At 40.6% G+C, this 22059-nt stretch overlaps 1 protein-coding gene across 1 annotated transcript in view; it reads right to left on the reverse strand.

Annotated features, from left to right (window-relative positions):
• The window catches only part of LOC113128977 (glutamate receptor ionotropic, NMDA 3B-like), a 58763-nt gene extending 44852 nt beyond the window's left edge, over positions 1-13911 (reverse strand). Inside the window, exon 1 of the mRNA XM_026304621.1 lies at positions 13378-13911. Within this exon, the coding sequence (XP_026160406.1) occupies positions 13378-13911 (534 nt within the window). The remainder of the gene's footprint in view (positions 1-13377) is intronic.
• Positions 13912-22059: the final 8148 nt, after the last annotated feature.

Consider the following 22059-nt stretch of genomic DNA (forward strand, 5'->3'; position numbering starts at 1 on the left):
CCCTCAAACCGTCTTCCTCCCTCCTGACATCCCACATGCTGTCTCCTTCTTCATTCTTCCATCGTTTGTCCCTCCTGTCTCTGCATTCCTCTCTTCCCACCTTCCCCCCTTTCCCTTATCTTCTTTGTCACTGCCTTTGTCTTTTCATGGCCATTTCAAATTGCTTCAAATCAATCAAACGCGCTCAGTGGAGTTTGTTAGTGAGCCACTGTTGTGGGAGAATGAAGCCACGCACCCAGGGGTCTGCCACCCTCATAATTAAATAGCTGGAGGACTGAATGCTTTCCTCCTGAGGACCCAGTGCATTCTCTGCTAACAATCTACCCCCAAACAATTTGTGCCACTGCAAAACTAATCACTTAGGCTTGTGCAAAATCAGGTCTGCTTTATAGAAAAAAAAGCTATATTATTTGGTTTTGGAAAATATCCAGTGTTGATGAATGTTCTTGGAGATGCAGGTGATGCTGATTTAAAAAGCATGGTTAACCCACTGGCTGCCTGATGAATGGAGGTAGGTATACTGATAAAATCAAGTCAAGTTGATGAACAGCTCCAGGTCCAGGACCTGTCAATCACTGACTGATTTATGTAAAGCAGGAAAATAAGTGTGTGTGCTGTGATCAATATCTCATCCTTTAAGTGCTAGCAAAGAATTACAGCAGACCAGCGGTCCTCATACTGTATGATCTACTGTATATACAGGTAACTCATACATACATGTATGCTATTGTTAATGCACAATGAGACCAGGTTACAAAGTATTTTCAACTCATCTGAACAAAACTGTTTTATTAAACCTGACATGTCTGAAATCCCACGTGATATATATTTAGGTTTGGTTATCAACTAAGCTGTTACAACTTAATGTGTTAATGTGAGTGACAACACCACAGAGCATTATCACTTATAACTGGTCCCCTCCAAGCACTTTTTCTTAAGCATTTGCCATTAGCATTTTTAGCTCATCAACCTTGTTTAAATTAGCATTAACTGTACGCTCCACTGTACACCACCTGTCCAGCATCAAGTAACATCTACAGAGAGTAAAGAGTCGGTTCTCAGGGGTTGGTGAAGAGAGTGCTGAAAGAGTGATCACCAAGAATAAACATTTGTGAACAATGATCTTGTATTTTCTCATCAGCCAGAAAACCATAAACCCTAATGTTAAAATACATTTTCTCCAAAGACCTGATAAGGTGAGGCAATTTTTCAGCTCGTTCCACGCTCCACCCAAGTAGCCACAAATCCTTTGACACAGCTTTTACAAATAAAACTCAAAATTTACACTGAAAGAATTTTTCAGGTTTTCACATTTGAAATGACACTCAAGAATTTTAAAGAGTCAAAGTCACTCACTAACTTAGAACCAGATCCAGTTGGACATGTTAGCACTCATAACAACACACAAGGCACATAAAACATTCTCCCATCAGGCAACATGACAATGATATACACACAAACAGTAACACTGACAGAGCGTTGTCACTGTTGGAATAGCTTTGGCAGCCAACCTGTAGCTCAGTGCTGCTGCAGTCATGATGGTCTGATTGAGACCAACACTGGATGAACAGAAAGTACACACTGTGCAACCTCCAGGTCTATCAGACATCCTTTAACCAGTACTGACAAGCCTGTCAATGAATGCTGCAATTGTTCTACAGTGCCATTTTGAAAATTAGCCCTGTTAAACAAAGTCTGGGAGTGATTGCTGCTGGAATGTCCAATGCAATGATTGCCTTGCTGAGTCACAAGCTTTGCTTTGATTGTTCTGCCAAAAACCAAGCAGACAAACAACACAAAAAACAAACAAACAAAAAAACAAAACAAAAGAATCACACTATAACAGGATAATCATGTGCACCAGTGACCACATGAAAAGTCCTGCGTCTCCCAGTTTGCTTACATGTGAAAGCCAACTACTTATTTTGTTGGCGCAAAAATTTAATAGAAACTCCATCCATCATCTATACCTGCTTATTCCTATTTAGGGTCAAGGGAATCTGCTGGAACCTTTCCCAGCTCTCTTTGGACAGGCCACCAGTCCATCGCAGGGTTAATGGAAACTCAAAACTTGAAATTATAATTTTCATGTTTCATTTCTTATGGAAAATGTACCCTAATTTTTTTGACTGCTCATAGGGAAACTGTAGGTTGGGAATTCAATCTAGGTAGTTCCAGAGTAATATATTTATTATACAGCTCTAGGCAGTATCACAAGGATTTAAGTACTTTGGCAAATTCAAACCTGCAACTGATTTATAGTTATTGATGGGTAATGATATTCCACCATAGTGGCCTGGAGGTGTGAATTTTATTCACTTGTAAGGACATTACTCTACAACCAAAATGTGTGAAGAAGAATCCATTCAAAGCTGAGTATAAAACTTTAGCTTTATACTTTCTTCACAAATGTTTTAATTCATTTTCTTGATGTAAACAGCTCAGTGGAAGTCAACACACAGGGCTTTACCCAAAAGCCATATGGGTTGAGTTACCTGTGTAGTTTCTGTAGTTCTTACTATGTGTTACATTATCATAAGGTGTATGATTTGATCCAGTCTTCTGAAGCACCTCAACCAAAATTGACATTTCTTCCCCTGTCCAATTTTACACCTGACAATTCTCTACAGCAGAACTTACCAGTGAGCTGCAAGGAAACGATATCTCTATCCAACCATTCTGCCTTGCTGTCCTGTCTGAAAAGATGCTTTCAACCAAGCCATTCCACCTGATTGCCTTAATACCAGTTCACTCTTGTGCCTAGAAAATAAATAACTTTCCTTCATAAAAAAAAAAAAACTCAACCTGACATAACTTCATGTTAGCCCACTCTGCTCATAAACACTGTCTCACTGTTTTATTCTATGCTTGTCCATTCCTTTTTCCTCAATTAAAAAATGTTCACGCTTTGTTTTCCTTGCCTGAAGTAGTTCTGAACTTATTGATTCTAGCCAATTCTGTACCGTTTCCTAGTCAAACTCGTTACAGGAAGAAAACAAATCATTTATGTTTCTCATCCAATACTGTATCAGAAAATCCAACTTAAATTAGTTCACTCAAGTGACAGCCTAGATTGGTGGAGTTTGCTCTCATTAAAACATGGCATTGAGCCATAAAGTTATCATACACTATTGATTTGTTTATATTTGATGCCATTTGTCATTTTATCTGACTATATGTCCCTTTTTTCTATATCTCTGGCATGGAATAAATCTCCAAAACTGTCCAAAAAAAGTGTACTTTTGTGGTTTTTCTTCAGTTCTTCCTTAAAAAAACAAGGCAGTGTGATTGCAGAACAGATGCAAGATATATGCACGCTCCTGACCTGAATTAGAGTGAAATATTGCTCAGTTCTCTAGTGCGTCTTGGCATGAGATAAGTGCGACAGGGAGGCTGCTTTAGCACTATCTGGAGGACAGTCTGTCCTTTGTTGTGAAGGGCAATGAGGAAGAAAAATTGATCACATCCTGTTTCTTTTCTCCCTTTGACACTTAATTTTACCCTTTATTTCTCTCTCTTCTTTGTTTTTTGTGTCACCCCTACCCTTAAGCTCTCATTTGTTGTCTCTTTGCATCATTCACTCATCCAGTGCCTTCAGTCCTCTGCCTCTCAAATAATTTCTTTGCTACCCAGTCTCTCACTGTGAATCTCTCCATGTCTCCATACCATGTCTGCATGTCTCCTTATGATCCATAAATAGTGTTTATGTGTTAAGATGTTGTGCATATGAATATCAGATCGTCTTGATGTTTCCCCTGCACCACCAGCCAGCCTGGGATATCACTCAGGATTTATCTGCTGTTCCGCTCTGCTCTACTTTATGGAGGTAGCTTGAACAGAGGTCAATACAGAGAGAGAGAGAGAGAGAGAGAGAGTGAGAGAGCGAGAGAGAGAGAGAGAAGGGGGGAAACAGGGGGTGGGGACAAAACAAGACTTTGGAAATGACAACTGCTCATGTGAAGGATGGATGCTCCCCGATAAAATCTGACAGTGTGTATATCCATGCATGTGTGGGGCAGACCTGGAACTGTCATGTCTGAGTGTGTCAGACATGTGCCTATACACTTACATCTACAGCATCATGTCCATGTAGTATATGGAGGTTAGGTGAGTGTTGCAGTATAGATGATTGTTACAGATAAGATATGATAAAATAAGATAAACTTTATTCATCTCCAGAGGGGGATGAATAAAGAGGTGTGTGTTTCCACATTGTGCAGTGTGCATTTATCTGTGTGAGGATGAGGAATTTCACTGGAGTCAGAAAGTGGGTGTTGATAAATTTGTGGTTTTGGCTCTGTCCTCAAGCACACAGGATTTGAAATTATACAGTGAAGTTTAACTACTGAGATTTAATCTACATCAACAGTTTAGAAATTGTAGCCCAGGGATGGGAAGTTCTGGTCCTCTGGGGCCACTGTCCTGCTTGTTTTCCACCCCTGCCCTACCCACTGGATCAGATGTGTTCATTCAATCTGAAGCTTGAAGATACCAAGTCACACTGTCTTCACCCACACCACCCTCATCAGAGATGGTATCTTCCAGCTTCCGACTGACGAACACCTGATCCAGGTAACCAGCAGTGGGTAAGGCAGCAATAGTCTGTAATTACCCACCTCTGATGTAAATGAAATTTTTTTGCTAAAAACAGTAATATGGCCTGTTCTCAAAACTACAAAAATGAATTAATGTAAATGATACTTGTTTTTATAAGTTAATAACATCAGGGCTCGCAAAATTACTAGCCCGACGTCCCGGGGACATTGTGTCTTCCACCCGGACTACCAGAATTTATCTCCACCCTGCCCGTCGGGCTATCAGATTTTGCGATGTATCACCACCCCTGCCCGTTGGACCATCAGATAACCTGTCGGGTTACCAGATTTTGCGAGCCTTGAACATTCTCCAGCAGTCACACATTTTTGTATCACTGACAAAGGTCTGTGCTGCAATTTGACTGGTGCAGGATCTTAAATCTACTTATATCACTTTAATTCCCACATCCAGCCATCTTGCCAGGGGGTCTACATTATTATCCACTGCTTCCATCGTGACCTTACAGCAGTCTTTATATTACTCCATTGCCTTACACCATATTGCACTCCCTGTGTTGTAACCTGCTGATGTCACAGGACTACCCATTGCTGAGAATGACAGTCTGGACAGGCCGCTCATTATCCAGCGCCATGTGTGGAAAATACAAAGACAGGCAACACCTGCTGGACATCCTCCTTTATAATGCAAGACAAGCACTGCTTTACACTTCAATGTTGTAAAAGGACAGATATTCCATTCCTAATGGCTCACTCTACTGTATGTCTTTATTAGTGTTTGGAGGGTATACACTGATGTACACTACTTGCTTACGCACTATGGGAAGGTAATAGTGGGTCTCCTTGCAAAGCCACCTCTGAACCAAGCCTATTTGACATGCTGACCAAGTAGTTTAAGGCTTAGACTGTTTCTGAAAATGTATAAAAGAAAATGGTTTTAAAACATGGAAACTTGCTGTAACTGTTACTTGGCTTTCATTACAGTATAAGCTTCCTTAGACAAGATGTAAGGACTTTAAATTATCTATATTCCAGCAGACACCTGGTTTCTCCTGAAGCTCTGCCAGCCCTGTACTGCAGTGTTTTGGTGGCTATGGGTTTTCTTGCCTTCACAACATGAAATAAATAATACAGAGGACTGAGGTCAGAATATTGAATAAACAAGATAATAATAAGAGACTGGCATAAAAAAGTCCTTGGCTTCCTTGTGTTTATGTTTAAGACCACCAGCCGAGCGAGTTGTCCCAAAAGCCAGTATTTAACCTCATACTGATTATTTAATTTCATCTCCAGTAAACTGGAATGAAGCCAAATGGAGGAAACAGCTGCATTTCTACACATGTAACTGACGTAACTGAAGTAATGATGCGTATTTGTGTGTGTGTGTAAGTGAGCGCCACTGATGCACTGTTGTGTGCCTCCTTACAGCGTTTTCTCTGTGGGCAGGAGGAGTTGAAGCCAATCCAGATGGGCTCTAAATCATGCCTGTTTTCTTGCCAACTCCCAACATAAATATCCCAGAAGCGACACAGAAGTTACCTAGGGGTCTACCATCTTTCAATCCCCTGTCTACACCTTGCCCGCCTCTCAAGTAACTTCAGCTCTGACAGCTTTCTACTTTGTCACATTTTCTGTCACCTCATGGTCTCTCTTCCTTCTGTTCTCTTACTGGCTTGCTCACTTTACATTTGCAGCCTAATGCTTTCATTTTTTTTTAGATCTGTCTTTCCCCCTCTCAACTGTCTGAATCGCTCATTGTCTAAGTCACTTTCATTTTGCATCTCTTTCTCTTGCTCAATCTCTGCCCCTTGTTATTTGAATATTGCCTTCCCTATTTCTGGACATTTACCCCACTTTCTCATCTTCACCCCAGGGTATTTGGCTAACCTGTCACTTTGGCACTCGCTCAGCCGTCTCCCGCAGCCATCTGTCAGCATCTGCTTCATCTCACATCAGCACGTCTTTCACCTTCTCTCACCTGTTTCCTGTCTACCTCTCGCGTCTGCTTGTCTTTAACCTGTGACCTTTGAAAACCTCTGCAGGGCCACATATGTGTCATTCTTATCACCAAGGCCCACCTGGTCTAAATTTCTGATATTCTGCCTCAGTCGGCACCTACTGTATACACACATGCACAAACATTAGCTCTATGGTAGAGGAAAATGGAACCCACTTCAGAAAGATGAGGAAAGTTTGGAAGTATGTCTATTTTTCCTTGTGTGTTTTGAGTACAATCTGTGTCTGCACTGTCTGTGGAAGTTAGTGTGTGTTCTATGTGCGCAGTCACTTCTCTCTCTGGGTGTGCACATGTTGGTGTGAGTGTTTTTCAATCACAGATAGTGCAAAGTTATCACTCAGTAATCCTCTAATGAACCGGCACAGTTTAGATAAAACTGCCTCCATCAACCCCTTCAATGGAAGAGAAAGCAGAAGAATCAGACCTCCTGTCATCCTTCCCTGCATTTTTTCGATACCCTCCCTACCTCCATCAATCCCTGCTTCTTCGATCTGTCTTCCTCTGTTGATCACTCCATCTCTTTCCCTAGTTCCATTTCTTTCATGATCCCTTCCTAATCCTGATTCCTCCATTCATCCCTGCTTGTTTACATAGTGCTTGCTGTCTTTTTCCTGTCATTATTTTCCATACATCCTGATCCCTCCCAAGTTTTTGATGCCTCTCCCTTTTCTAATCTAACCTTTACCTATTTCCCAAGGGGTTTTTTTCTTTCTTGATCTATTATTCCTTTTTTCAAGCCGTTCTTCCCTCTTTCCCTACCAGCTAATTCCTTAATTTTTACTCAATCCCTCCAGTCGTTCTACCACACTGATTTCATCATTTTATCTTGATTGCTCCAATCCCTGTCCTGTGCCACCTAATTCCTCCTTCACCCTCGATTCTTTCTTCCCTCTTTCCACTAATATTTTTTTCTTCTTTGATTACTCCTTCACTCATTCCCCCTTATTTCTTCTCTTCATTTTTCCTCATTGCCTCTCATTTCCCACCTGATCTATTTCCTCTCTTATACCCATGTCCCCTTTCTTTTCTTGATCTCTCCTTTTCTCATATCCTGATTCCTTAGTCCTTCCTCTATGCCTTAATCCCTCCTTCATGATTTACCTCCTCACTTTTTCCTCTTTTCCTGCTACCTGATTCTTCTTTCCCCTAGTGATCACTCCTTCCCCTGTTCCACACCTTATCCTCCATTTCCTATCACCTGATTCCCTCTTTCTTTGCTTTGAAGCCTTTGCTTCTTGATTCCTTACTGATACAGATAGTATTTCCTTTCCTTCTGGCCTCTATCCATCAGTGGCCAGCTTTATTTATTTAGCTCTTTAGAGGATTATTGGACTGGTGTGGAGCTACTGGAGACATTTGTTTCACCAGAGGCAAAAACATGAGCCAAACACAAGAACACTAACTCAAATGCCATAGTGAACAGCTCAAACAGGCCAACAGTCCTTTTGGTAATACATACACTGCTGTTTCTGCTCCGCTCAATTAATCTGGCTCAGTCAAGACCGCGCTGTACTGTCATCATAGTACTAATAAAGAAAAAGCTTTGAGCTGTTTGCATTAACTGGCCCTGCTTGTCTCAAACTGTCAGTTTGCCTGCGGCTCTAGCTCGGCACAAGTTTTGTCCCTCTCTTGCCACTCATTTATTCCACTGTGGTCTGGGCGCAAATCCCCTCATCATCTCAAAGAAAATACTAAAGGCAGCATGGCCTTGTAAAGCCTCATTAGGCTTAATAACCTTTAGTGAGCACAGAGCAGACACTGCATGCGTGTGAATCTCATATATGCAGGCATACATTTGTGTGGGGTGTGTGCACGCGCTTCCCTGCATATTTGAGTGCATAGATGTGTGTGCAGGTGTGTAAATGAGTGTGCAATGTGTGGGTCCGTTGAGAGCAGGGCTAGCTCGGAGCCACAATGTGTCTTATTCAGCAGGGTCCCTGGATTAAAATGTAATTTCATTCAAAGTCGCAAATTGGGTTTTTTACTGTACTAATCTTCATTTTACTAAGCAGAATGAGGTATGTCATTAAAAGAAAAAGTGACTTAATGAAAGAATGCAGGATGGATAGATTGCAGAGGGACAAGTAGTTCCCCACCAGAACCATAAAGGTTGTTCCGAATCGTAAACAGTGATAAGCTCATGAATAATACACTGCACAACTATATTGAGAGTGGATTGCAGTGATTATGTTTTAGGGATAACGACAATGCCATCAACATTTGCCTTCAACTAATGCTGCGATTCAGAGGGACCTAAACTGAAACTGCTCAGTATAGTAAACTAAATTACAAATCATGTTAGTAAAAAATTACCAATGCCAAAAAAAAACAAAAAACAAAAAACTGCAGTAACAAGTGTAAATGGATCGGAGAACAAGGATCCAAACAAATATGCCTTTGCACTGGAGTATATATATATTTATGATCAAGGTATGATTTAAAAAAGAAAAAAAAAAGAGGCAGAAACTAGACTCTTAAATACAAATAAAGTGCTTTTCTATATTGTAGGAAACATTATAATATAACATTTAATGTGGAATGATAGAGGTAACCTAACTACAAAGAGGGAGAAAATATGAATAGCATTCAATATTAGACTCTGTGAAATGTAGTCCTGTACATTGGGCTTTATGGAAGGATTTCAGGATGTATTTCAATAGTATTAAGTGCAGCTTAGAGTAAAGTGAAGTGCAGCTTCCACTGTGAAGCATAAAAAATAATGAATTCACACCATACCACCCCTCTCACCTAATCACATTCAGGAATCAGCAAAACTATTTCCTTCAGCTCTCCCAGCTAATACATTTCCGGAATAGAAATCATGATCCACAAAATAATTTCTTCGATGTTATCAGTGAAACTGGAATTGTTTGGTAAGACTGCACTTTTAAAGGCTGGGCGCATTAAAAATGGACTTAGATTGCATGTGTGGTGTTCCTTTCAATTACATCTTTTGGCAATTGAGCAACCGAATTAATTTATTCTATAATGACTATGTTACTTTTGCCAACACACCCTAACACACTAGTAGAATACCAATTCCAAAACTAATTCCATTCATTTTTCAGGTTAATTAGGGTTATTTTTGGATTCCCTTTCTTAAACATCAAATATCCTCAATTTCATTTCTTAGCCTCATTCCATCGAAATGCTGCTGATGAACAAATCACCTTCCTAAATGCCCATAATAACCCTGATGGGAATTAGAAGCTCATTTCATTTTTCTTGTCCCTCCTCCCTTTGTGTCCTTTCTCCTCTCCTCCCATCATCCCTGCCATAGATGGACAGGAGAGATTTACATTTAGGGATCACACGGTGGTTCTAATTAGCTTAAGTAGGTTGGGAGAAATAAACATTTCATTGCTGAGACACATCAGTCCCACAGCTTTGTCTGACTAAGCAGAGAGAGGAGAATGCAACCGGACAGCTGACCTATGTCTCTGTCTGCCTCTCTGTCCAAGTCCTTTTGTGTCTGTCTACACTGGTGCTGACAATTTCCCCATTCTTGTGACTTTTTTGACAATAGACAACTATCATGGTAATTTATGGGAGAAGTTCACTCATCAGGTACATAATGATGACAACCCTTCAGCAGAGGGTTTTGGGTATACTGAAAGGTAGACTGGAAAAATCTATCATCACAACCTCCAAGAAATGTCACACACGCTGTATGTATGACGCCCCCATCCTGGCACTGCCAAGTACATTTCTTTGTTTTTTTTTCTCAGATGAAATGTGAAATACAGCAAAAATAGCTGACAGTGAAGAAGAATGATACAGTGCCACATACTAATTAATTCTTTAAAGTTTTTTTTTTTCATGGACATGTTCTTTGACCTTGAGGAAGTCTATTTAGCCTGTGATGGAAACACTCAACAAGTCACATTTCATTTTTTGTGGTATATTAACATTTGTGTAAAAATTTACTTGACAGCTGGGAGGAAGCAGTGTCTCTTCCTGAATATGCAATTGCATCTCTCTCTCTGCATCTCTCTGATGTCCAGGGAAGAGATCTGTTCAACCGGGGAAAACATGGGCACAGTTCCCAATAACCTGGAAAAAAATCTGCACAATTTCAAAAACTCAAGGGGGAAGATTCTTTTTCCAAAAACAAACAAAAAAATAAAAACAAACAAACAAAAAAAAACACCCGCCTCTTTCTGAATCAATCTGTGACGGATCTGGCAAATTTTTTGGCAAAGGCATTTGCTTTGTCTCTGCATTTCTCCAACCCTCCTTACACCTCTCAGGAGCACCCCCTTCGAAAATGTAAATCGTATTTTTAATTAGAAATATATCTTGTATTTGTGTATTTCGCTATCAGCAGAGAAACCGGTGTACCATTCCCTGTTTGTACAGAGTAACAATTTGCCTCCCTGTTGACCTAAACCACTTGTCACTGCCCTCTCTGTATGTGTTTAAGAACCTGCCCCACCTCCTACTGACCTTTTTTATTTTATTTCTCCCTTTCTGTTGACATGCACCCTAGGGAGCTTGAGAAAGAGAATGCACTATACAATCGTTCACTGACCATGTACAGAAATTCACAATGGGTTACAGCTGCAAGTAATGATTATTGTTCATATCAATAAAGCAATATAGTGTCAGTCAATGTTTTAATGTGTAAAACATGACAGAACTGTAAAGAAAAAATGCCTTTAAAGAAAGACAATTACCTCAAATTGCTAGTTCTGTTCAACCACAGCCCAAAAAAACATCAGTCACAAAGATGTTCAATTTACAGTAATGACAGGGAAAGGCAGCACCTCCTCAAATTTGAGAAGCTGAAAACAAATGAAAGTTGGACGTACTTTGCAGATAAATGATGAAATGTTTGTCACTTCAGCACTATCACCCATTAAAATGTATTATTACAACAGCAAAAAAGAAGCTTATTGATTCTTTATATATTATTTTACTGACTTTTTGTTTCAAATGGCAACGCTTTTTTATTATTTTGTAAATTCCTGGAAATCACTCCCTGGTCACACGTTGTTTCACAATGCTGAGCTTTCTGGCCTGAGTCATTCATTCATTAGTCTGTTGGCTGTTACTCGGAGCAATGCTGTGTCTGTTTGCAAACAGAGACACCACTGCTAGCCAAATATTTAGAACACATCACCTTCAATAAACCAAGAAAGACTGTGCTGATAATGGAAAAAAGATCTCATGAATTTAATATAAGGCAAAGCCATTTCTGTGTAGCAGAAAGCCCCAAAACTAACCAAAACAGGCATCTATTTACATGAAAATGCTGCTTGAAATTATTCCTAAAGACACTGAAAAGCAAAGAGACACTGAGAATGATGAGAGTGATGGTTGTTTTTCTCTTGCCCAGTGACTGTTTGGCACAGTTCTGAAGAAGTGAAAGGCCTCCCACAGCTACACAAAAAAACCCCCTCTCCTCCTTTCCAACCCACCCCTTCTTCTGTCTCTCAACCTCATCTCCCTCCCTCTCTCTCTACTGCTTATCTCCTTGTACTGGCGACACATTCATCAAATGGTGTGACCCTTTATTCATGCATGCTTTATTGAAAATGAATACCCAATCCATTGTTGGCAAAGAGATGCAACAGGACAAAGATTTGTCTTAAATTACACATCTTTCTCTCCTTCCTATCTCCCAAATTCTTCCTCTTAGTTCAAGATCTGTGTGTGTGTGCCACAGATGAACCTGTATAAAAGTTGAAAGTCCTCATTATGTGTGCAAGCCTTTCTGTGTGTATGGTGTCTTGTTTGCCCCTAAGCAAGAGTGTGTACACTCAGATGTATGCATGTGTGTGAGATGCATTTGGCTGCTCAGTTAAACAGAGGTGGAATGTGACTGGAGATTGACTGACTTGCAAGCAGCTTGATTGTTTCTGGAAATACTAACATGGCACACTCAAATAGTTTAATGCCAACCCAAACACACACACACACACACACACACACACGAAGGCAATGACACAAATGGTATGAGTTTTAGACACTACATTTCTCCACAGCTTCCTTCTATCAGGAGCTCAGATGTTTGCATGGTTCACTCTGAAAGGTGCCAAAACAGCCATCTTCAGCCATACATGCACACACTCCGACACACACACACACACTCCGACACACACACACACACACACACACACACACACACACACACAGCTACAGAGTCAGACTCTTATCGCCCACATGACGAAAAAGGATTTTCACTTTGAGTCTACGTTGCTGGAGGGCTTTAGGGTATACCAAGACAGAGCTATCAGATATTAAACTTGTATGTGAAAGGCCTGCAGGTTCACCAGCAAAGCTCATCTCAGATTGATCTGACATCAGACTTTGCCAAAGGAAGGCATTTAGTGGTGCAACTGAAGAAACTAAAACACTAAACGGTCTTAAACATCACTATTATTCACATTACTTTTACTACATATGTCCCAGACACTATTGTTTTAATATTTTTCAGATAAAGTTTAGGAATATCTGCTCTTATTATTCTGTTAGATTGTATTTTTATCACACTGTTTGGGAGTCCTTAGACAGCTTGAAGATCTGGCCAGTGAGAACAGATCTGCACAAGCTCAGAAAGCAAAATCCTTGCCACAGGCTAACAGTCAGTCAAAGGTTCATCCTTGAGTATCAACTCTCTGATAAAGGTCCAGATTGAAATATGTCTATGAGTTGCTGCTTATTGAGATACACTGTACAGAATACAGTACAACAACCAAATATATCCAAATAACCTTCAGTATTTTGTTTCAGTGCTTCTTAAAGATGACTGTTACAGGTGCATATCACAGCACACACACACACACACACAAAATAGATTAATACCTTGGTCACAAGAGGTTCTGTGTCCTCCAGGATAGAGATGAAGGGGATTTCCAGAAAAGAGGAGAGGAACTCCACCTGGATCAGCTCCTCTCTGGAGCGGGGAAAGGCGAGCACTGCGGACACCCCCCTGACCACCAGGTCCTGGCAGGCGGTACGGGACAACGACTCCGGGTCCCCTCCTGCGGGTGATCGAGCCACCATCTCGAGACTCAGGTTATAGGGCAACAGAGGGGGTGTTTGGGAGGTAGTCGTGGAGGGGTCGGCTCCTCCGCTTTGGTGTCGGAGGCTAGCCAGGGCGCGGTTGAGCGCGTTTTGTATCCGTGCCGGCTGGCGGGTCGGCAGGAGCGCACCGAGGCGCATGGTGTGTCCTATCCGGGCGAGGATGTGGCAAGGCTGCGGGTGAGGGAAACAGGGCTCGGGGGAGGAGAAGACGGTTAATAAGAGAAGCAGCAGAAGCGGTCTTGCAGTAAGGAAGAGGAGATGAGGTCTCCCGGGGGCGAGGCAGTAGGTCCAGAGTCCAGAGAGAGACACCATGCTGCAGCTCCGACACGCAACAGAGGAGGACTGGGCTCTGCTCGGCGGGAGATGGCATAGCTCCCTCTTTCTTCCGGCTCCACCGCTTCACCCCGGACTTGATGGTTCTTTTCTTTCCCCCTTCTCTTTGTTGACTCGCGCTGTCCACGGTGATGTGTCGACGTTTTGACGTTTCGCCTTTCACCTCTTCAAAGTTTTTATGTCAACAGTAAAAGACGCACCGGTGGAGGAGAGGTGAGCGCTCGCAGCTTAGAGCAGTCGCCCCGCTTCTGTCAGTCTCTGCTGGAGGAAGGCATACCAGCTGTGAAGTGTGTATGTGAGTGTGTCTCGGTCTGTGTGTGTGTGTGTGTGTGTGTCCATGCGCCTGCCCGCCAATAATCTAACCTCTCACGGAGCCTGCCTCTTGTTGAATTTTAATGAAAATTCGTCGGGTAACATTTCCTTCCGCTCTGCCGGGTCCCGGAGCGAATCTGCACTTAATGTTTTCATTTAAATTTGAAACTACAAGCAATCGAAGATGTTTCCTTTTAATTAATTTATGATTCGATTAAGATTCAATCTGAAACAGAAATTAGTTTGTGCCTCCTAGATCAGTGTTTACTCTTGTATTTCTACATTTGAGTGGAGAATAAAACCCACCTCAACACTTAACCCACAGACTAAACCTCTAAAAACACACATTTACTGTAACTATAAGGTTCAGACAGATTAGTAAAAAAAAAAGGATTTATTTATTATTAGCATTTTTCCATTAAATGCGTCTGCATCGTTTGTTTTGTGAGGTAAGAGGCCAATTTGAAACACCTTTGCACCACCGATGTGCCAGGCCAACACAAAGCTAATAGCTTGCTGAAATCTCAGTTTTCCTCAGAGATTTATTCCCACTTCTTTCCTGCCGTCCAAGTAGAACATTACACGTTGTGTAACCACATCTTTTCAGCACCACGGACAGCGCCAATACCATAAAAGAGATCTACTGTGCATGCTAATTTGGCTTCATGCAAGGGACAGCACTCAGTCCTCCAGTCATTCTGCACTCACTTCTCTTACCCCTGATCTAATTTGCCTTTATCAGAGCAGAACATTTAGTAAATCTCTACAGCCACCAAGTGAAGTCTGGCCAGTGTTGTGTGGTTCTTTGGGTCTCCATGTCTTCTTTTCTGAAAATGCCTTGTTGTCAGACATAGCAGATCCTTCAAATGACTAACTCCTCCTGTTTTTCTGCCTTTGCTTTCCTGTTTTTTTTTTTTTTTGCTTTAAACACCCTCTGCGGTTTTGGCATGGGGTGAAGCCTCCGGGCCGTTTGAGCGTGAGGTCTGACGTAAAAAGGTTTCTCTGGCAAACCTGCAGATAGATGTATCACTGCCTCTCTCTGTCTACCTAACACACACATTCCAGGGATCAACAAGTCATTTCACAGCCTGCTGGGTGACCTGATGTGATACCGGTGCAGTTTACTGACAAATCTGAGACAGTTGGGCAAAAAGTGTTTTCTTACCTTTCCTCCTCCTCGTCATGCTCCACTTGCTCAATATAGAGAAAAGATGAAAACCTACACTGTGATCTTTGTTCTGCTGTAGAAACCAGCAGCATTAAACTTGCATGTTTTTTCACACACTCTCCCTCAGGTACCTGTTGAAGCTGGGTAGAGCTGAGTACAAACTGTTCTCCAACATATTTCTGTCTATTTTTATTGTGAAGAGATGATTAGTGATCAGGATAGACAAAGCTAAAAGGTACACCTCAAACTATTCTATGACTCTGTGGTGGCGTGACCCATCTCTTATGCTGTGGTCTGTTGGGAGGGTGGCACCACAGCAGCAGACAGAAAGAGACAAACTGATAAAAGAAGGCCAGCTCTGTCCTAAGCTGCTCTATGGACTTGGCAGAGGAAAAGGGAGAGGGAGGGATGCTGGCCAAGCTGTTGTTCATAATTGACACCTCAAGCCCCACGCAGGTCACCCCGAGTGCACTGGGCAGCACCTTCAGTGACACGCTGCTCCACCTGCAGTGAGTAAAAGAGTGCTACTGCTGGTCTTTGCTGCTATCAGACTCCACAACCTAAATCCCTGCTCTCAGGAAAGCCAAACATCATACACACATACACACACACACGCACACATGCCCTAACCTTAACCACAGCCATCGGCGGTCTAACCCCTAACCTAAGTAACTTCAACTTTAAACCAAGTTGTCTTTTATAAATAGACAGACTACACACCCTGTCAACAACAAGGCAAAGAGAATGAGAGAACAGGGTAAAGAATGTTTACTAATGTCTACTATATATTACCTGTAATAGTATCTCTCCTGTGCAACTGTTGGTTTTCATAAAATATAATCCCCTAAAACACTGACTCATTTCTCCATGAAAGGACAGTCATACTCTGATAATGCTACTAGCTCTTTACTTACAACAAAAACCTGTTACCTACAATTTTAAATTAAATAAATAAAAAATAAACCACAATCTACATATACACCAATTATTTGTATTGTTTCATCATTAAAAAAGCCTGTTTAAAGTCATTTGGCCCTCTACCAAGAAGTTGGTTTACTCAGGGTAAATTACAAATCAATAAAAACAATGCCCTCACTTATAGTGCACTCATAATTTAAATTATAAAATCTGATCTAATTTTAATTTTTAAATCTGATTTACTGCATAGACAAACATAACATGCTTATGTCAGTAACACACCCTGTCTGTACTCAATACAGCATTAAACATTTACAGGTCTGGTGGAGAAAATAAGTCAAGTTCATAACTGGACAACCTTTTTTGGAAAAAAATAACCAAATGTTTCCAATGTAACCAATGTTTCCTGCACCTACAGATCAGACCAATTCGAAGGAATTTTGGACCACGGTTTCTTACAGAACTGCTTCATCTAATGTCATTTCACAACAACACTACAGAGTTATGGTCTGAGCTTTGACTGGGCTACTCCAGTAGGTGGATTTTATTTGGTTCAAGTCTGTACTAGATTTTCATCCGTCCTTAGGTTCATTGCCTTGTTGCATCACCCAACTTCTGAGCTTTAACTGGTGGACAGCCACCCTGACAATATCCTGTAAGATATCTTGATAAACCTGGAAATTCATTTACCCCTTGAAGATGGCATGCTGTCCAGGCCCAGAGGCGGCAGAGCACAAATCATAACACTCCCTCATTTTCATTTTCTGTTGTCACTGTTCTCTTCTTCCCCCATTGGCACTAAAATACACATATTTAAAGTCACTTGAGAAATGACAGAGCAAGGCTTAACATTATATAAAAAGCAGTATATATTTCAGTATATATTTACCATGACAATAAAAAGAAAGAACAGTGAAATAAATGACATGCATTGGTAAGTACAGACATGACATGCAAATTTAATTAGTTTATTTTGGGGTGACATTTTAAATTTCAAATAAACCTCAAAACAGGATGATGATACAATGAAATTTCAGGAGCACAACACATTCCAGGGGTAGATTCTTATTAAGGGTCTTAGGTTTGATAGCAAACCCACTTTAGTGTCAAATTACTGGACAGAGAGTGATGACAAGCAATGGGGTCCTTAGTGTGCTCCCAAAAATTGAATGCAGGTGTCCCACATGGATACTTTATCTGTATTACTGTATTAGAACAGCTTCTCCCCCAAGGATGTATTTGTTTTGATTATGTACATTGTAAAGGATTATTATGGAGAACAGGATTAAGTAGGCATCAGAAACCTAATTAAAGTAGTCCTTCATCTTTGCTACTGAAGGCCAGGTCTCTTTTTCACTGTGAGATTCCTTCTCCTGTTCACTCAGCACCTTCATGCCCTCTGTTTGTTCCACATCTCCTCCCACCTGCCCTCTGTCTTTGCATTTCAAACATGTGCACAACCTCTCTTTATCCGTTTCCCTTTCGTTTATCTATGCAGCTCCACCTATTTCCTTCTGCCTTCATCGCTTTTTCCTGTGATCTTTTCCTCCCACTCCCTCACTCTGCTTTTCATATTTTGTGTCTTTTTGAGGTAGACAGAAAATTTGCTATTTAGCCCCAAACACACAACCCACACCATTAAACCACATCAATGATTCATCCCAAAACCGAAACTGCAATTACACTGGTAAAAGACTGCTGGAGAACACAGAGGTTCAGCTGACGGACGAGCCAACAACAACTGCCAATTTGAGTAAGGGTGAGTGCTCTTCTGTGAGGGGGAATAATTTGTCTATGCATGTGTGTGTGTAAATATAATCCTAAGTAATCTGGCAGTACAGACCCAGGTAGCACAGAGGTTGTTGAAATGCCAGGGAGTTGTGTTAGCATTCCTGGCACAGCACTAAAGGCACTAATATCACCTTTTAGCACAATGCTTACTAACAAGAAGCAAGACAGAGCAACAGGAACAGAATGACAGAGGGGCAGAAAAGAAAGACAAAAAGACAAATAAGTGTAACAAAGCTGGAAAGGCTTGTATGGAGCATGAGACGGAACACAAGTGTGGAGAAATGGGAATGTTTAGGGCAGATTTGGTGTTGGTGTACGCTGTGTCTTTGGAGTTAACATGAGTTCATTCCTCTCAGTTTGCTTCCCCTGATGTACAAAGACACTGGTCTGTGGAGAGAGACTTATCTGGAAACAACAGCAGCGCTCTGCATGTGTATGTGTGTCTGTGTGCAAGTATATGTATGTCTGCCTCTGTTGTTTGGTGGTTGTTGGTTTGTGTGTATCTCTGAATGTACATGTGCACTGTGCATTGGTGATATGCATGTGGGGCAAAGGTCATGCATTATGAGGGCTAGTGTGGGTGTTCCATTATGTGCCAAGATCTCTTTTCTTTAAACCAAGACTGACATTTTTGTTACAGTGGTGTTTTACCGATGCTAGATAATTTAATAATACTTGATTGTGCAGGCATTTGCAAAATTATATTATAGGCCTACATGGATGTATAATCTAAATGTTGCATGCCTGGATTTTCTCATGGATCTCAATTATGTATCCTAATGATTTGTGTCTGACTTTCCTTTATAGTACAACAAGGTTCACATTTGCGATTCAGAGTGAAATTGGGTACAAATATTCACATCCTCTTCAGAAAGAATTGTATTAATTTGTTAAATCTAAACGTTCCATCCGTGTTCACCAGGCACAAACTCATTATTTTGCTTTATCACCACATACCTGCAAAACCTGTGACATTATCTTCAGCCTCAGCTGTTATTTGCATTTAGTGCTAATTAGCACTAGCATCTCTACATGCCTAATTCTAACCACAACCCAATCTTAACCCATAAAATATAATGGTCCCCAAATGGGACATGGGTCTCCATTATGTGACTGTGAGAACAGATTTATGCTTTCACAGTGTAATTAATACAAGATTTTATCACTTGGTAATACAATTTAATTTTACTGTCAGTAGAAGCTGACCTCATATCCACAACCACGGTTAAGAAAAATGTAATTAAAACATAATATAATGATAATCACTGCAAACTGTCTTGAATATGAAAAAGTTGATCAGGGCTTTCTGATGTGTCAACTTGCTCTTCTTGGATGTTAAGCAGCTGAAGTTCTGCTATAGAAAAACTGTACGTCTTTTAAATCAGTGCACGAACATCTAATTAACATTTAATGTGTAAAGAAAATAAAACACTAAGCCTGAAGACATGACATCAATACTCATTACAATTTCTCATTAGCATTTCTTTCATACTGTCTAACAACTTCACCAGCATTCAGTCATCCATGTCCTTCTGTTATTACACACATACTGTATCTGAACTAACTATGACCCCTTGACTCGCTCATGGACCCGCCTCCTCTGTCAAGCCATGATGTTTAGACTGCAAATATCCCAGGCTTTAAGGGTGTTAATTACCTGCTACAAAACATAATAAATAAAAAATACTTGTGCTGGATTTCGTTATTAAAGTTTAGAAAACATAAGTGGGATTTTGAGCAAATTTTTATTTTTTTTTTTTCTTGTTCCAGAACAAAACCCAGAAGTTCTAGTTTCACCTGGTCTCCATATTCAATCAACAGACTCAACAAGTGTCTTGATTATCTGTTTTTACAGACAAAAAAGTTTGATAAACACTTTTGGACAAGGGAGTTCTAAAACCCTTACGTAACATTCAAAACAAAGAAATGCTTTCAGTCTTAAATTATTTCCCACAAAGCTTTTAACAAATGCATATTGCAGATTCAAAAGTAGCAGCATAAGGCTGGTTAATGTTGCACTGCAGAGTTTTTATGGATTTTTGAAATAGGGCCTCAATGTTTTATATGTTACTTGTGAATGAAGTGAATGCAGTGGTCAGTGTGCTTCCTAATTGGCTGTCTCACTACTCTGTTCTTGGGTTTCTGGAGAGAACTGTTGCTGACCACCAATTCAAGTTTGGTTGATGTCCTTAAAAGGACTCACATACCCAAAACTTGACTCTGATGGAGCACTGCCTGGCTCCACACAAAGAGCTGCTCCACAAATAAATTTCCCTGAAGAAATATACAGTCAATACTAGAAATAGATACTAACACTATAGAGCAGGTTCATATTAGTTTTTTTAACAGATCATTCTCACAATTGGCACATAAGCATCTAATATCTTATCCCAAGAAAGCACGAAAACTGTCATCTACAATGGAGCTAATTTTTCATAACAGAAACATCATTAGCATGTCTAAGTGGTTCTACTTTCATGACTGAATTCACAAACCCATTAAAATCCAAACTGTCAAGGTAAGTTTTGTGGGGAATACATTGTTGTTACTGCATAAACAGAGAAGAGGAGGCGAGATGACTAATGATAGGAGAGTAGGAGATTCAGTCAAGGGCCATCTGTGGTGGACCACCGCACTGATTAGCTCAAACAGTCTCCAAACGTGCTGTAGGCAATACCAGATCCTAGAAAAACATGTACGCACACATCTCAGTGAGCCAATGAGCCTCTTAGCACATGTACATGTGAGTGTGTAAAGCGCACTTACAATGAGCATCTGTTTGCAACAGAAATTGGCTATAGGAAGCTGTGTTTTTCCTGTGTATGCAAATGTACATTTGTGTGTGTCTGCTCAATTACCTCCCATTGAGGGTTTGTGCAGGTGACTGGAGTGAAACAGAGGGGAAGACACACTCAACACCCAAGTGTGTGTGTGTGTGTGTGTGTGTTTGCATAGTTGAATATTTGCACAACTGATTAATATATGCCTACCACATTGTACTTTAGATAACATTCTCCAAGATTGTGTGCATTTGAATCTTTAAACACGCTTGTTTTTAAATGCTCTGTAAACTGATACTGTTTAAAAACAGTAATCTCCTACCAGACGATTAGAAAGGCCTAATTTGCCTGCATTTTTGTTAGTTCCAAACATCTGAAATTGACATTCAGAGAGGAGGGACTCAGACCTAATTAAGTTGGCTCGCACATTCCAAGATTCAACCAATCAATGATCTGCTAATGGGCTGTCAGTCAAATGACAAGGCCTGGGACAGGTCAGGGTCGCTAGAGGAATGCCTTCATTTCTCAATACAACAGGACAAAATAGACCAGATAGAAGTCCAACAAATGGGGGCAATTATAGAAAATGATAAGGTCCAATAGTAGAACACATTGCATAATGAGCAGCAGGATGGTGGAAAGGGTGATACTGTGAGCTTTCTAATCATTTAAACTCTCCCAATGAAAACTTTGGGCTTGCCTGAAGCTCTTTTGCTGTTTTGAGTGTTATGTTATTTTTTTGCTTTTGATTATCACAATGTTCAACATAAGGCCCCAAACACATTAGGCTCGTTCTAATCTTTAACAACAAAGATAACACGCACAAGTGACATCTATGATTCTCCATTGCTTATTTTATCTCAGTTGATGCATGCACATAAGTACCTGTTACTGATGCACACACTAAAGATGGGACTGAAAAAAATGCAGATTGGGGTGGATCAACATTTGAACATCTTGTTGGGGTTTGTCATTTTCACATGAGAAAGAAATACATGCCAAAATGATGGAAATGGTGAATTACTATAAGCCATGCATAGTAGAATTTAACTTACTGTAAATGATTATATAATCTGTCATTGTGATGAAAATCTAAGCTGCTTGTCAGAGCAAAGAAGTTTTCTGTCATCAGTAATGAGAGATTCCTTTTGACATTTG

This window comes from Mastacembelus armatus, chromosome 22 (genome assembly GCF_900324485.2).
Source record: "Mastacembelus armatus chromosome 22, fMasArm1.2, whole genome shotgun sequence".
In the NCBI taxonomy this organism is placed as follows: Eukaryota; Metazoa; Chordata; class Actinopteri; order Synbranchiformes; family Mastacembelidae; genus Mastacembelus; species Mastacembelus armatus.